General features: G+C 33.1%; 1 protein-coding gene across 1 annotated transcript in view; it reads left to right on the top strand.

Annotated features, from left to right (window-relative positions):
- The window catches only part of LOC122792828 (alcohol dehydrogenase class-3-like), a 286,376-nt gene that overhangs the window by 202,998 nt on the left and 65,278 nt on the right, over positions 1 to 18,100 (top strand). Inside the window, exon 7 of the mRNA XM_044060387.1 lies at positions 15,292 to 15,427. Coding sequence (XP_043916322.1) covers positions 15,292 to 15,427 — 136 coding nt within the window. The remainder of the gene's footprint in view (positions 1 to 15,291; positions 15,428 to 18,100) is intronic.

The following is an 18,100-nucleotide window of genomic DNA, read 5'->3' as shown; positions in this document are numbered from 1 at the left end:
AGCAGAACCTTTTTAAGCCAATATTAAACTTCTTGTGTGCTGTTTCTTTTTTCCTAACAAAATATAATTTGCTAGCAGATAAGCCAGGAAAATATGTGCTTATTGCCTTATAGAATTTCTGTGGTTTAAATGTGAAAAATATGCTGAGGTATGATCTGAAAAAAGGTAGTAGTTCTATAGTGAAGTATGACTAAGTAGATATGCTGCTTAAATATGTATAGATTAATTAATCTCGAGCCTTCTATATACTTGGTAGTGTAGTAACGGTACCCCTTCCTCATTTTTTGGGGGTGAAATTGACTAGACCCAAATGCTTGACATAAATGACAGACATTTCTCATCTGCAGATATTGCTACAGCCCTGGCCTCCTACTTGTATTATGAATCCTTCTCAGCAGATTCCAGTCACTGGCATAATTATTAAACCTTTAATAAATAAATAAATTAATTAATAAATGCTACTATGGAGGTCTTGATTTGCAAAATGACTCTAATTATATTATGAATACCCTGGTATAATGCTTTGTAGCCACATAACAGACATGAGGATCAATCAGTTGCTCTTCAGTTTGATAGAGTAAGATCCCAGTAACTAAGAATGTTGCTTCTCACCTTCTGCTACCTTGATTAATAAACCAATGTTTACAAATAATTTTTGCTCAGGTCTTTGAAACATTTGAATGTTATTTATCTTCTTAGTGTATCTCCAGAGGTGCTGCTAACATAGGCTTCTGCTTATTTATTGCCAACTTTACTCTCATTTCACAGGATTGGTAATCTCATTCATATTGCACTCATTGCATTGAATGCAGTCATGTCAGTCAACTAATACTTTAAATGTGCATTAAGTTGGATCTAGAACCCCAGTTCAACTTCTGTTGTACTCTTTTTTTTTTACAACCATCTTTAACAGTAACATCTATACTGAGCTATCAGTAGTGACCCCCCCAAAAGAAATATAAATAAATATATAAAGTAACTTAATACTTGATTTCCATTATTTAAACAGCTCATATAAGCTCGGTTTTTCATGTTACTATTATGAATAGACACAAAAAATGTGTTTCCCAAATACCTGTATTATAAATTCATCCCACCATTGATGTTAAAAATGAACTCTAAACAGTTGAAATAACAAGTGTATAACTTGTGTAACTATCTCCCCAGCTTCCAAGGAGGGGGCTTTGTTCCTGCTTCAGGACTCCTCCTTCTCTTCTACTTAGCAAGCACTTGGTAGCTAGTCATGAAACACGTCTAATGGCAAAAAGCAGTTCCATCTTTCCATTGCCAATCCCTTATCAATTTATACATATCTAATGCAAACAAGTAAAATACTTCACAGTTTAGATGAAAGTTGCTGCTGTCTCATTTCAAGTCAAAACATCTTGCTAATGCAAGGACTTTAAAAAGAAGATGTGAGAATCATCTTCACCCCATTAGAGCTTATCCATTCATATTTCACTCCTATAAGCACAATACCAAACTTCTCCCTATGAATCAAAATCAGGAGGTTCAATCTTTCCTGGGATTGCTGTTATAATTACAACATACATTATCCTAAATAGATAAGGGCCTCACATACTTCTTTCTAATCTTGCTTGAAAGGCACCTGTGATAAATTGACATATATTATAATATTTACAGACCTCATTCTGTTCTTATGTTCTGTATATATATATATATATATATATATATATATATATATATATATATATATATATATATATATATATATATATATATATATATATATATATATATATATATATATATATATATATATAAAACACATTCTGGCTCCAGATAAGCTTACACTTGGTTGCCATGTATACATCTTTACACTGACTAGCCTCACTGTACAGATTTCAGCCCCTGTATCCTAACTTCAGCAAAAGATGGTATTGCTAGGGTCTAGCTATAGGGCATGGCAAAATGTATTACTTTCTTCTTTGTGGCTTCTTGGATAAATAGCAGGTGTTAGTTTTATTCTCCTAAGAAAACTAACATGCCTTCTCAGTAAGTGAATTTCATTCCTAAGGATTCATGCAGACTTCTCTTCTGTGCCACTATTTATGCCCACTGAGCCTATGTGTTTTCTTGTCACATAAATGCTCAATGCATTCTAACTAGTACCAGGCCACCCACAGACATTTTATTACCTAACCCAAACTCTTTTCAGGGCTCTTTTCTTTACTAATGGCCCCCTCCAACAGCAACATAGATATAGCAGGCTCATAAGCCATTGCACACTTGCACCTCATAGTATGTACAATATGGGTTAACACTGCTTCAGTAGTTTTGCCATTTTTATTGTATAGACCATCTTAAACAGGCAAAAAATAATATTTTTTACATGAAAATCCTTTCTAAATTTGCCAACTACAAAGACTATAATTAGTTTGTAACATGCATCTGTCCAATTCTCCATAAAGTTCATCACCAGTGAGGCACCTGAAATTTCTTCCAGTTCAAGTGTTTAGCATAATATAGAGACTATCTATATTGTCTCTCAGGGATGGTTTACCCATTATGTTTAGAAAAGGTGACTCAAACACACAAATAAGACAAACCAACTAATCAGTCTCACTCCATATGCTAGCTGCTAGCAACAATAATAATATGAAGTGGACATTCCCCAAATCTTAGAAAAAAACAAGACTGTTTTTTTTCCTCAATAATCCAGACTGTGGGGGCGTGGCTAGGATGTAGACTGGTTGGCAGCATCTTTTCTCAGCTCTGCACTCAAAAGATATTTCTGACAGGAATTTTTAAAAACTAGATATTGCAGACAAACCTATTTTGTTGAATTACTTCTACTAATATCACTAGAAGTCTACAGTGCAAAAAATTTGGCTTTAAACATTATTTTTCCTGTCAAAAACAAGAAGGAAGGTATCTGAATCTACTGAAAATGAGCCTTTCTAAGCATACCACACAGGACCAGATGATGAAAAAGGAGATACAGTCTTTATTAAATGCTAGACAAGACTTGTCAGTGAAATTTGACAAAATGAATACCAAACTGGACACTTTTGATGAGAGATCTACAAAACAAATACAGCAACTACAAGAAATAATGATGCAACAGAAGTTTCAAATAGCTGACATAGAGAGATCCTTAAATGATACTGAGGGCAGACTCTCAGAACAAGATCTTCAGCTACATTTTTTATCACAACAAAATGCTTCATTACAAAATAAAATAGAGGATCTAGAGAACAGGTCCAGACGAAATAACCTTCGCATCTATGGGCTACCAGAGAAAACAGAGGGAGATAACATGGTGACTTTCCTTACTACCTGGTTACCAGAAGTTTTAAAATTGCCTGAAGCTCTTTCTTATGGAATTGAAAGAGCCCACAGATCCTTAAGAGCTGCTTCATCAACCATCAAATCAAAAAATCACCCGAGATCAATAATAGTAAAGTTTTTTCATCACAGGACAAGGAACTTATTTTAAAAACAGCATGGTCAACTTCTCCAGTTAAATACAAAGACAACATAATCAGATTTGATAATAATTATTCTGCTGGAGTTATAACTGCAAGAAAAGAATGTCTCCCTCTGATAAAGGAATTTAAAAAAAGACAACTTAAAGTCCACTTGCTGTTCCCTGCAAGAATAAAAATATTTTTTACTGAAGGTCCTAAAACTTTTGACACTCTGCAAGCAACAGTTTCTTATCTTTCAGCTAATAAAACCTTGGATAATGTGGAAGAAATGGATTTCTCCCAATTTGGGGTTGTATCACTTAGAAAAAAATGAATGGAGCACTGCTGACAAGAAGAAGAAGAAACGATAAAAGACATATGAAAAACACAAACATTATTGTCTTCTATTTGCTCTGTAAGGCAAAAAAGTTCTTTGAAAGCATTCATGCTTTACACATGTGTCAGTCTTTGAAACAATATAAATACAAGATAAGCAGGACATTTTAAGCAAGGTAACATATCTTTCTCTATTACAGTGCAAATACTTACAGTCATGATTTTTCTAAGTCTAAATGATGTTTAGATAGTTCATTTATAAATTACCTGCCTTTTACTGCTAGTATAGAATATGATGTATTTACACTGACATATTAATGTGGTGTGTTTAAATGAGCATGATTCCTTTTTATATTATTTACACTAAGCTGCATGAAATATCTAAACTGATGTATTTAATACACATAATAATATATAAAAACTGATAGTAATAACTGTCAAAAAGTACCTTGAAAAGTAATTATCTATTCTTTGATGTTAAAAGTGCCTTTTTGACTAACAAACAACTGTTTGGCTTGTATATCTGTCCTTAATGTTAAGAAAACTAATAGAAGTTTAATGAGCTAGTGTTCAGTTTAAAAAAAGCCCTAAAAACTTCACTTACTTTGTTTTTGTCTTCCCACCATGGTCACGAGCTGGGAACTCTTATTTTACCACCCCTGAATGAAGGTTCTTCAGTTAGAATCCATTACAGTGTGTTAAACCTTCTAACAGCACAAAATGAAAGTAAACAGTCATGAGTGATGTCAGCACTAAAACAAGACAGTATGGGTGTGGTGTCAGCTCCTAAGCTACTTAAAGTAACCAGCACACTATTTATGAGATGGCAAAGTGCTTTTACAGTTTTAACAAATATTAAAAGTACACTGAAGTACCTAATGAATTTAGAAGGTATCAACACATACATGACGTTTTGTTATATTGTAATATTTGTTATTCATTTTGAACTGTACACATAAACAGCACACAAAGCTTAAAAAGAAGTATATCACTTGGAAGAAACTGTATGAATAGTTAACACATACAGACTTTACTATAATCTTTTCTGATAAGATCACCCATGTAAATTACTATAATTTAACTTAATTTTATAAAAATTTTATATATTTAAGTCCTTGACTGGAACTATATAACATATTTGTAAACACACTGCAGCTAGTGTACTCAACCTTAAGGATAGTAAGTCAATTAAGGTTCATGAATATAGCTATGTGTTATTAGGCATTTTAAAGGTAAAAAGGAGTTGCTGTTTAATTATCAAAATACTCTGAAATATTAAATTGTTCAAGTAGCACAATCATTAAGCAGTAATGAGCAAGAAAAAAATCTCAGTCTTGCTTATGATATTGTTATATATATATATATATATATATATATATATATATATATATATATATATATATATATATATATATATATATATATATATATATATATAGGAAAGAACTGCTGAATTATAAGTATGCTTTTATTAAAGGCAAGTTATATTAATATTGAACATCCTCACTGAAAATGAATGGTTGTGTAGAGACACAGTAACTCTCATTATATAACCAAGGCTAAAGAGATTGTCTTGCATGTCTAAATTGATCAGCCTTGAACCTTAGATTGCAAATAGACATGCAACATACTTTTACTTATAATACTGAATATATATTATATAACATCACAACCACTAAAGCCATTGTCAGCTACATCTCATATCAATCAGCATTAAAATATGATTTGAATAGCATAGGCATTTACTAACATATTGCTGTTGGTACCTGATATGCATATAAGTAACAGGTCTAATTTCTGTCTGTGAAAGTAAATACCAGGCTGTGTGCATTTGTTAATTATGAAACAAGAGCGTGCTATCTATTCTTTTTAATATCCTATAGGTATGTGCTTGTTAGAGACACACACATGCTGCAAAGCTGCTAGTTATTGCATATTCATTAGTATATTTCTGACTGCAGTGTTATAAATATATGGTGTGGACCACTTGAGTTGAGAATATGTCTCTATATTGAGCATGTTCTCTGTTTGAACATTATATATTATCTATAATATGATATGGAGTACCCTCACTAAATTCAAAGAAGCCACAATAGAAACAAATATTTATTAAAAATGGAGAATAGAAGGATGAAGAGAAAAATGAAGAAAAATGGTTGCTGGTCATATAAGGTTATCTTTTCCTGTGTATGTAGAAGAGTTGACAGTAATAAGTACCAAACAATTGTGTTATAGCATATTTAAAGCCTACTTTGCTTCTCATATTTTCCAACCTTACAGTTATAATGCTGCAGATAAATCCTGTAATATCGTAAGGAGTATGAGTTGCTATTTGACATATGACATATGTGGTACACTAGCGATGAAATATGCCAGTGGCACTAATAAATATATAGGAATTGCTAAGAAATATAGTCTTAAACTATATAATACCAATGCCAAAAACAAATTAGTAGCATTCATACCACTAAAATATGACTTTTTGAATTAAAAGAAAACTATAAGATTACTGATAAATGACAATACAAATGTAACGTTATATTCATTGTTACGGATACTTTCTGATTTAATCAACTTGTGGCATGGTTAACTGATGCATATAATGCTTAACATTTTTTTTTTATGTATGTATGCATATATGTGTGTATGTATGTATGTGTGTGTATATATATATATATATATATATATGTGTGTATGTGTATGTATGTATATGTATATATATATATATATATATATATATATATATATATATATATATATATATAGGTAGACCATTACAATAAATTTGATACCTATGAATGCCACTCACACTATAAGGGAGATAGACAGCAAGCATATTATTTTTAAGATGCATAACCGTTATTGCTACACAAAAGATATATTAAAATAAAAGATTTTCCTTTACAATTTAAACAAAACCAAATAGTTAAGTATTAAATCTATGTATAGTTGTGTTGCCTTAGTGTTTTATAAAATATTAAAAATAGATAAAGACTGTATTTAAGTAATCTGTAAAGACAGATACATGTATACTTAAAAGATATATAAGATACTTTTCATTATAAAACTACCACATGGTGGGGCCGGGGGAGGATGCTGAAATGCAGACTTAGAGAGATTGCTTGAATGATTAGATCATTCAAGGATGAGATGTTTTTTCTCATGGAGGGGTTTGGTTGTTGTTTATCTTATATTGTTCTCAGTTATGATCTTGTAATTTACTTTTATTGGGTGTCTATAATCTATTGTAATACTGTTGGAAGAAGAAAGAACAAGTCATTCTCTTCATGTACACACATCTACACATTGTTACAAGTATATGAATATGGATAAAAGCAAAGCTAATATAAATCCAATTGCAAAATGTATATCTCTTAATGTAAATGGTTTAAATAATAGCTGCAAAAGGGAAAGTCTTTATAGATATTTAAAGCTATGTGAAGCAACTAGTATTTTTACAGGAAACACACCTTACACAGGAAGACATAAATAAAATAAACAATAAAAATTATACAATACTAGTAAGTTCCACCTATAATCAGAAGCGAAGGGGAGTAGCAATTTTGTGGAAAAACACTACTTTAATGCCCAAAATCATAAACACGTTCCATGACAACTCAGGAATGTTTTGTCTAGTGACAATATCTATCAATGAAATGATATATACATTAGTGAATATTTATTGGATACCAGGACTAGGTGTTAGAGTGGTCAAACAACACTTAGAAGACATTGTACAATATACCAAAGGCAATTTAATCATAGCAGGAGATTTCAATTGCATTATAAAAGAAACTGACACAAATACTAAAACTACATGTAAGAGATCACCTTTAACAAAGTTGTTATCTGAGTTTGTTGAAACTTTTAATATAGTTGAAATAAATGAGTATGCTATCCCAGATTCACTATTCTTTACACATTTTTCCCATAGACATAATACATACTCTTGAATAGATAGAGTGTACATAACAAAGGATTTAACCTCTAAATTAAATAAAGTCAAGACAATTTCATGTCCATTTTCGGACCATAACACCATAACGTTTGAGATAGACTTATGTTTCAAGAGAAGGATATCAGTAACAAGAATACCATCTTACATAACAAATCTCAAAGATTTTAAGGGATTTTATATTAAAGAGACACAAACATTCCTAGATATCAATCTTACAAAAGATGTATCTGAAATATATATATGGGATGCATTGAAAGCATACCTATATGGAAGAGCAGTGGGATGGTATAAAAATAAACAAAAACAGTGGAATAAAGAATTAATGGAATTACAGTCAAAAGTAGATAATTTAAAGCTTGATATTCAAAATGGAAACACTAACTTAATAAAAGAACTAGAAGATATTAATAAAAAATACTCAGAGACGCTACACCACAAAACAATTATCAACTTAGAAAAAATTAAACTATGTTACTATTCAATGAACCCTAAAAACCAACGAAGAATAGCAAATAGGACTAAAAAGATTATTAAAACAAATCGAATCAAGGAAATACATAATATAGAAACCAAAAAGAAAGTATCTGATTTAGAAGGAATACTAGAAGCTTTTAGGCTATTTTTCATAAACTTAATAATCAAAATGAGAAAACAGAAACACATTCAGCATTGAAAGCTTTTCTCAAAAACAATGTTAAAGTTAGGTTATTAGAGGAGCAGGTACAACTAATAGATAAACAAATAACAATGACAGAACTTAAAGCTGAAGTAAATAAGCTAAAATTAAACAAAGCTCCAGGTATAGATAATATCACCCCAGAAATGTTTAAATTACTATCAAATGAGGCTTTGCTGTTGTTATTGAATGTCTTTTCATCAGTTAAAAATGGTAAAGACATTCCTCCTTCTTGGAAGTACACATTAATATCACCAATTCTGAAACAAAATAAAGATCCCAGTGAATGTTCATCATACAGACCCATTTCACTTCTTAATATAGATTATAAAATTTTTATGGCAATACATGCTGCTCGAATAAAACAATTACTACCACTTTTGATAGAGAAGGATCAAACAGGTTTTATAAAAGATAGGAACACTTATGACAACATTAAAATAATTATTTCCTTAATTGATTATATAAATGTCACAAAAAACAAAATGAATGTTATTAGCTTAGACATAAATAGCGCATTTGATTCAGTGAACTGGGATTATCTGTGGTTAGTTTTAGAAGAATATGGCTTCTCAAACAACTTCACTTTGTTAATAAAATCATTATATGAAACATCATTGGCTTATATAAAACTGGGATCTTGTCTGTCTAAATCTATTAAAATAACTAAGGGCACAAAACAAGGTTACCCTCTTTCTCCATTATTGTTTGCACTAGTCATTGAACCCTTAGCAAATAATATATGTATGGATAAAAATATTGAAGGAATACAACTAGACAACAGCCTAGAGCTTAAAATTCAACTTTTTGCTGATGATATTTTAATTACCTTAAAAAATAATAATAGCAGTTTAAAAGCATTATGGGACTCAATTCAAAACTTTCAAAACTTTTCAAGTCTTAAATTTAATGAGAACAAAACAAATGTATTGCTTATAAATACTAATAAAAAGATCTAAATAAAAATACCATAAATATATCTCTACCGATAATATAATTAAATACTTGGGAATTATAATAACTAACAACCTAGATACTACAATTGAAACAAATTATAAAGAGACCTTAAATAATATTAAAAATCTAATACAAAGATGGAATAAATTCTTCTTTTCAATGGAAGAAAGGCTTTATATAATTAAAATGATCATATTTCCAAAAATTCTTTATGTCATACAAGCTTGTTCTTTGCCACCAGCTAAATCACACCTAAAACAATTAAATGATTTAATGGTAAGATTCCTATGGTATCCAAAAAACCAAGGATAGCTATGAAGTATCATCTAGATGATTGGGATATAGGTGGCATGGGTTTACCAGACATAGAAATATATTTGCATTCATCCATTATTAAAACAATATCATTATGGCTAAATACAAAATATACATCAAAATGGAAGCTAGTTCATGAGAGAATCTGGTTAAAATCAGGATTTGTAGTAGCAAAAAAGTATACAGATTTCATACCAAACAATTTTCTATGGCTGATGAAGGAATATATGATGATACATAAGAATAAAAATATAAGTTCCAAATACATTACTTATACATTAAAAATTTTCCAAAATCTTATTAATAGCAATCCTGATATTAAAGCATGGTCATTTCTTTTATATCTAGTAGCGTACACACAAGGTACTATAATAACATTTAATATGGAAGTAGTCAACATGCTTAAAGAAAAGGGATTAATATATTGGCATCAGTTGCTAAACTCTGGAAAACCTCTGACCAGATTAAACAGAAATTAAATATGGAAGATAGTTCGTGGTTACATGTACAAGAATTAAGACAGTATATATTAAGCAAACAAGAAACAATGCAACCATCAATAAGACAAAATGTTCCTAACCTTATAGAACATATAATATTACTAACGAATCAACCCATTACTGGAAAGGGATACTTATCATCTATTTATAAAACAAACAAAAAAATAAAAATGCATAATAATGACAAAATATGGAATTATTATAGATCAGTTAATGGACATGTGCCAAATGACAGAGATAAAAAACTAATTCTTCTCTCTCCAAAACAGACATCACTTTCATTACATTGGAGACTTTTTACATGGCAATTCATACACAGATCTTATGTAACCCTCATAAAATGGAACTTATGTTTAAGAAAAATATTGGCTGCTGGAGATGTGATTTATCAATAAAAGCAGACTGGCAACATATGTTCTACGAATGCCATTTGATTAAACCATATTGGGATAAAATAAATTATTTTCTGCAAATGGTATTCAATGATAAATTCCAGATATCCAAATCTATTATTTTGTTTAATGCACCTGTACCTGACTGTGTGCCAAGAACAAAATATGTAATCTTATGGACTCTCCTAGCTATTGCATGGAAGACCATTACATCAAACTGGAAATCCAAAGCTTCTCCAACTTTTAAGCAATTCATGAATATGGTGTCAGCAGTATCACAATTGGAAATGAACACTATTAAAGGAAGAACTGAAAGAACTACATCATTATACGTAGCATGGCAAAAAGTAACTGAAATACTGGAGAATAATGACTGCAGCAGATTATAATCAGGAAACAATTGTATAGAAAGTCAATTATATGTCAACAATAGACACCCTTATAAATACTTTATTTTGGTTTTAATGTTTGATATCTGTTTAGAGGTTTTAGCCTAACTTTTTAAATAATTTGTAAATACTTCATTGTCATAAATAACCTGCATTCATGTTTTCTTGTTTTTGGAAATGAATACAAATATTAAAAAAAAAAAAAAATCCAGACTGTATCTTAAGACATGAGGCATACTGAATTTTGTAGCCCTGCAGTCAGCGCATGTTAGCTGTTAAGCATTTCCCAATGTGCTGATATTCTCAGCAAGCCAAAAAAGCTAGGTGTCAATTATCACCCAGTTAAAAAACGTGTTGTGATTTGATTTGTAATGGGCCCCCTTCTTACTTTCTGCAGAAACACCATAACCCTATAGAGTTAATTAAACCTTCACTAAACACATACCATTTATTGCCTGCAAGGAGACTTACCAAGTCACTAATTAATTCACCATTTTTTGTAATATTCTTATTGAAATTTTATATAACAAAACAAACATAGTAATGTAATAAAGCAAATAAATGTCCACACTTGTCTTCATCAGTTCTTGTTATGTACATTACTAAAATGTATTAAACAACCAAACAGTATAAATTCATCATTGAACATAAATTAATAGCTCTCTATTAATGAGTTCCATATTATCCAGTAATTAATGTTCTAAATTGTTTTGCTTATTTGTTTTCATCTTAATAGTAGACATTTCTTTATGTTTTACAACAGTGAAAGTATTTATAAATTCTGTAAATGAAGACATAACCTATTTTTTTTCTATTCTTTGTAGTCATTTTCCTGGATATTGTTAATAAGCTGCAGAGTAGTGGGAATTGAAACTTTCATATACATCTGGGAAATGGAGTTACTTTCCATAATCTTTCATTACAAAAGGACATACCAATGTACATGTCTGGTTATGAGAGCAGCCAGCATGAAATAAAGAACAAGCATCCTCGCCCCTGCAATTGCACTTGGACTCCAGCATGTAAACAGCTTTAATTATTCTATTTGATTTCCTTCAGGTTTCAATAATCAAATTTGCCTTTTCTACAGAACCAGTTGGCACTTAAAACAGTTGGAAAAGCTCCAATGGACCTCTTCTACCCAGTGCTGGAACTTCCTACTGCATGTGGGCATACTTTCCATCACTTGTTATCATCCAGTTAGTTGTTGCAGAATTTTATCAATGGATAGGTACCTGAACAGCTTAAAATGGCTTTGTGGAGCTGTACATGTCTTTGCCCAACCAAACAGAAAGATTTTGTGACAACTTAAACCACAGACACTTTGCCCTGCAAGTTTTGACTGCTAGCATAAAGATTGATTGTTTCTTGTGTATTTCCTGACAAGTCCCAATCCACAATGATTAGAGTGTTGTCATGTATTCATTTCTTAACAAGATTCCATAGACAAACAAGGACCCTCTTCCAAAGGGGAAAAGATCCAAAATGCAGCCCATGTTATTAAAAGCTACATTAGGGACAGTCTTCCCACCTTTAAACATTATATAGATGAGCCCAACATCAGGTTTTTATTCTCTCCTCCTTATGATTTGTGAATCTGTCATTATGCAAGTCCCTTTGGTCTTCAGCATCATCCACCAGACCTCCCGATGCACTCTTAGACACCTTATCACTGCTGTCACCTGATATTTTTGGCAACTGAAATATCTAGACTCAGAATGTCAAGTCCTGTAATGTGGAAACTGAATGGCCAAAAACCTGGCCTTAAATATACACAGACTGAAATTGACATTTCTCAGGTTATTCTGAGGTATGGTGATCTCGAGGTTAGTTTTTAGGGAAAAACTTTTTTACAAGGACCCTCTTCCAAAGGGGAACAGATCCAAAATGTAGAATTATAGGTCTCTATGCAGGAGGTCTTCTCTATTTGGAATTCCATGGTGTGATGGTGCTTGGTCTACTTTGAATTCTGGCTACTGGATGTCAGTCCATTTTGAGAGGATATTTCTGATAAACTGAAGACAGAGTTAACTCTCCAGTGAGTCCAGAATGTTTCTTCTAGATTCTTGTAGTGAACATGGACTTTTTATTTTAATCGCCCCATGATATTAAAAGCTTCATTAGGGACAGTCTTCCCACCTCTAAAACATTATCCAGATGAGCCCAACTTGAAGTTTTTATTCTCTCCTCCTTATGATTTGTGAATCTGTCATCATGCAAGTCCATTTTGTCTTCAGCATCATCCACCAGACCTCCCGATGTACTCTTGAACACCTTATCACTGCTGTCACCTGATATTTTTGGCAACTGAAATATCTAGACTCAGAATGAAAAGTCCTGTAATGTGGAAACTGAATGGCCAAAAACCTGGTCTTAAATATACACAGATTGAAATTGACATTTCTCAGACTCAGAATGAAAAGTCCTGTAATGTGGAAACTGAATGGCCAAAAACCTGGTCTTAAATATACACAGATTGAAATTGACATTTCTCAGACTATTCTGAGGTATGGTGATCTTGAGGTTAGTTTTTAGGGAAAAAAACAGTTCAAGGAAAAGAGCAATGCTTGATATTCACTCTTCAGTCTTGCTTTTTTTATTTGTGTCATGACTTAGCATTGTGAATCCCAACATTTCAATAGAGAGCCGGTATTTTCATCATCTGGATTGGAGCTCCTCTTTCTCTGTTCCCAATGTCTCTTTTCTCTCCTACTACAACCATCATTTTTTCCAATTATCTCGTTTGTAAATAAGTCAAGCTCATGTTTGCTGTGGAAAGGCCACTTCCCTCCTTTCCAGCTAATTGTTAATCAGTGTAGATAACACCACATGCTGCTCCCTCCTTTCTTAAGTGTCAGAGTAAGTAACTGTATTACTCTCTCTTCTGGTGCAAGTCTCCATTTTTTTGTACATCTTATTTTGAACCTTGCTGGTATGAATGCCTCTGTTTATGCCACCTATCACAGATTCTCTGTATTTTCTCTGGACTAGTATCACTTACTCAGAATGCATCTGAGCTGAGTAGGATCACATGGCTTACTTCTCACTTAGTGGACCAATCCAATTGCAGCTCAATCCCATTCCAACTTTGTAGAGAATCATCTCAAGATGATTCTCCACAAAGTGGACCCTCTAACTTCCTTCACACCCTATTATCTTAATGTTGTCTTTCTTTGACCTGTTCTGTAGATTATCCTGCTTCCAATTTAGGGATCTAATCACTTCATAAAAGTTTGCTTGTATAGGAGACTGCTCTTCCAATTAACCCAGTTTGGATGTATTTCAATGTTTAGTTAGTCTACATCCAAGCAGATGCCACAGAAACTTTCAGTTATATTTACCAGCACCCTTGAACTACCACTGAACTAAGACTTTTTTATTTATTTTTTTTTTATTTTCACTGCCATGGTATCAACAAAAGGTCTCAAAACACACTAACTTTACTTCTGTTTGCAGATTCCACCTTCTTCATGAATAGACTGTCCATTTAACTGAAATTATTTTAAAGTGTCTTAGTTGCCAGTTATGTAGCTTGGTTAATACTCTATGGCCATATTGGTTTGGACTTCACAGCCCTTCACCCCTACCTTGTTGTTTTTACTTGTCCACATCTGAAATGTAGCACTGTGGATTTGTAATAAAAAGAACAGCAATAAACACCAGTGATAGCAAAAATTAGTAGGAAAAAAATTATATTTAAGATAAAAGGCCAGGGGCACTTACCTATGATTATTAAAAATATAAAAGTCATCTGACACCTGTGACTGTTAAATGTAATTTCTAGTTATTATAGTGATTTTGCTTTTTTTCTTACATTTTTACAAAAGTAGAATTAAAACAGAGTCTAAGCACAGACCACTAAATAAAGTAAAATGACAGTTTAATGCATAAAGAAGAAATAAAGTATTCTGACATTTGTTTGTGTCTTTTGGCTTTTCCCTGTTAGAGGTCGCCACAGCGAAACTCCGGTCCGCTAGTAATTGGCAGTAGATTTTTACGTGCCGAGTTGCCAGCCCTGATGCACAACCTTCAACGAAGGTAAACCCATTCATGCATGTCTCCACACAGAAGACGCTCTAGCTGAGAATCGAACAGGACAAAATTTCATGAAATGTATTTTTCCTAGGACCTGGACAGTTCAGGCTTTGGAATTTAATAGTATATTTCTTAGAAAACTGTATAAAGGGTGTCTTGATGAGACTATGTTTTTTTCAGTGTTATTTTCATTATACAGATATGAATGAGCAATGCAAGAAACCTGCTTATTTAAATTCTTTTTATTAATCAGTCATACAAGTAATATCCTTAGTGTTTATGGTTTGATTTTTTTATTTAAGTTGTCCGCTGTGCAAGCCTGCAGAGAAGGATGCGGAACTGCTGTAATCATTGGTCTGGCAGCTCCAGAACAAACAATTGCCCTGCCACCAATTGCTACCTTACTTGGCTGTACTATAAAAGGGTCACTTTTTGGAGGTAAGATAATAGCATCTTAGCTCTCTACATTAATTTAAAGTAATATATGGAAAGACAGACATTCAAAATAAATTAGTAAGTAAATTTCTGTTTATATGAGCAGATCTGCAGGTACAGCATGTTTGAACTTGGGACGACTTGTTTCTATTAAAGGTTGAATGACACATTTCTTATCTGAAATAGTTAAGTGGAAGTAGTTAGGTCATCAGATGCTATATCTTGGGTTATATCAATACTGTATGGAATATCTCACAGTGATGCAATGAATTTGGGAATAGTTAGATAGTTTTAAGAAATCCAGACATGAATAGCAACCACTGAGTTTAAAGTTATGTTAAATCTGTACTGGTACTTTTGGCTAGTCCTGGTGAATAGTTGCAACAGACAAAGCTATGATTCCTTCTTTGGTATAAATGGCACTTCATCTCGTAGCTATAACATTTCAATCAAAAACATTTGGTATTAGATGCTGCCTGCGGTGATATCTAGTGTGTTTGAGCTGTGGTCCACAATATGCTTGTGTCTGGCCTGACCGATTATGCAATCTAAGTTCTGTCTTTAAATAATCTTGATGAAATTACCATAGTACTGTAAGTGCTGTATTTTCTAACATCATTGCTTGCTTCTATAGTGATATGCAGTAGCCTGGGCGTTTCTGGGTGTATCTTATTCTGAGCAGTTGTTATCAGTTTATCTCATGCTGCACTGATTTACAGAGCGGTTTGTGGTGTACAGTGTGATAGCAGATAATTTTTATTTTATTTTACAGTTTGTTTACAAGGATAGTCCATTGGGCCAAAAAGAGCCCATTTTCAATGGAGTCCCGGGGAGAAAAGCTCCATGAACAGCAAAATAATATGAAGACAATACATGTACATTTATGTATTGAAGAACAATGGTATTACACAACATGACAAAAAAATTATGATTACAGTGAAAAAGGTAAAATTAGAAACACATGCAGACACACACAGACACACACACAGACACACACACACACACACACACACACACACACACACACACACACACACACACACACACACACACACACACACACACGTCAATTAAAATAAGAAAAAGCCATTGGTGCATATTCCTGTTAGATTTGTTAGAATGTGAAATAACACAGGGCTGACATTACAGTTTTACGTGAAATCTTAGCAGAGTTAAAGTAGGATGGGGGGATAAGAGGTGTTAATTGTTGAGTATAAGAAGGGTGGGACAATAAGAAAAAGAAAGAAAGAAAAAATAGAGCAAGAGTAGGAGTAAATGAGAGAAATGAGGATGGTAGTAGTCAGAGAAGCACAGTATGATGAAGAGGAGAGAGAACTAAAGGAGTGTTAGAAGTCAGGAAAAAAAGAGGGGAGTCATGTGGGATGAGAGCGGGAACATTCCCAGAGGGTTTTGAGATGGGAATGAAGCAGGATCTTAAAGGTGACATGGTTGTCTGTAGTACAAATAAGAGGTGGCAGGGAGTACCAGAGGTGAGCTGTGGAAAAGGATAGTAGTTTTTTGCCTGGAGGATGAGCAGGGTTGTGCAGTTCAAGCAAATTCTGGTTATTGGATCTTAGAAGTCTGTTGGGTAGGTGCATTTTGAAGGAGGAGGCAAGGGAGGGGCAGATCGAGGGATTTAAAGATGAGTTTATGGGCATAAGTAAGTTAAATATAGGTAAGATGTTTGGGAAGTTCGAGTCAATTTAGTTTGTTAAGGGCACTGAAGTGGTGGGAGGAGGATTTATAACCTGCAGCAAACTTAGACATTTTGTTATAACAGGAGGATAGCTTTGTTTTTAGAGAAGCTTGAAGGTTGATAAGATGTGGGGCACCATATAGTAGAGAAGGAGTGAGGAAGATGTTGGAGAGTGCAAGTTTAGTAGAGGAAGTGATATAGCAGGTATGGCGGTAGAGCATGCTTAGTTTCTGGTGGTTTTTTTTATATTAGTTAGTAGGTGGGTATCAAATTTTAACTGTTCATCAATAAGGACTCCTAGAAGCTTTGCATGGGAGGCTACCGCGAGAAAGGTATTGTTTGGCTAGTAATGGAGAATGAGTTCTTGTCTATAATGGTATTTTTTGAAGGGGAAAAATAACATAATTTTAGTTTTTGATGCTCTGAGTGAAAGGTGGTTGTCTATTATCCAATGTTCAGTATAAGAGAAATCACCGAGTTAGTTTTAAGAGAGTGGAGGTGAAATTGCTGGAGCAGATGATCGTAGAGTCATCTGCATATTGAATCAGTTTAGCACTAGGAATGTTGTGGTAGAAGTCATTTATGAAAATGTTGAACAGTAGGGGACCCGATATGGAACCCTGGGATATGCCTGTATGTGTATTAAGGAAGGAGGAGGTGGCTTTTTCCATGTAACAGCTTGCTGTCTGTCAGAGAGGTAACTAGAAAATCATCTGACAGAAGAGTGGGATAGGTTTAGATTAGAAAGTTTAGATAGGAGAAGATTATGGGAGATTGTGTCAAAGGCCTTGGATAAGACCAAAAGCAGGGTGGACACTAGACAGCTGGAATCCCAGACTTTGTTGACAGTTTTGAGGAAAGAGAGGAGAGTGGTTGTGGTACTGTGGCCAGGTCTAAAACCATGTTGTGTGGGGGTAAGTAGGTGGCTGTCTGTGAGGTAGGGTAGAATTTGAAGGTGGATACACTTTTCTAGAACTTTT

This window comes from Protopterus annectens, chromosome 2.part0 (genome assembly GCF_019279795.1).
Source record: "Protopterus annectens isolate FY-2018-M chromosome 2.part0, PAN1.0, whole genome shotgun sequence".
Classification (NCBI taxonomy): domain Eukaryota; kingdom Metazoa; phylum Chordata; order Ceratodontiformes; family Protopteridae; genus Protopterus; species Protopterus annectens.
The sequence above is the reverse complement of the archived record's forward strand: the minus strand, read 5'-3'. Positions and strand labels throughout refer to the sequence as shown.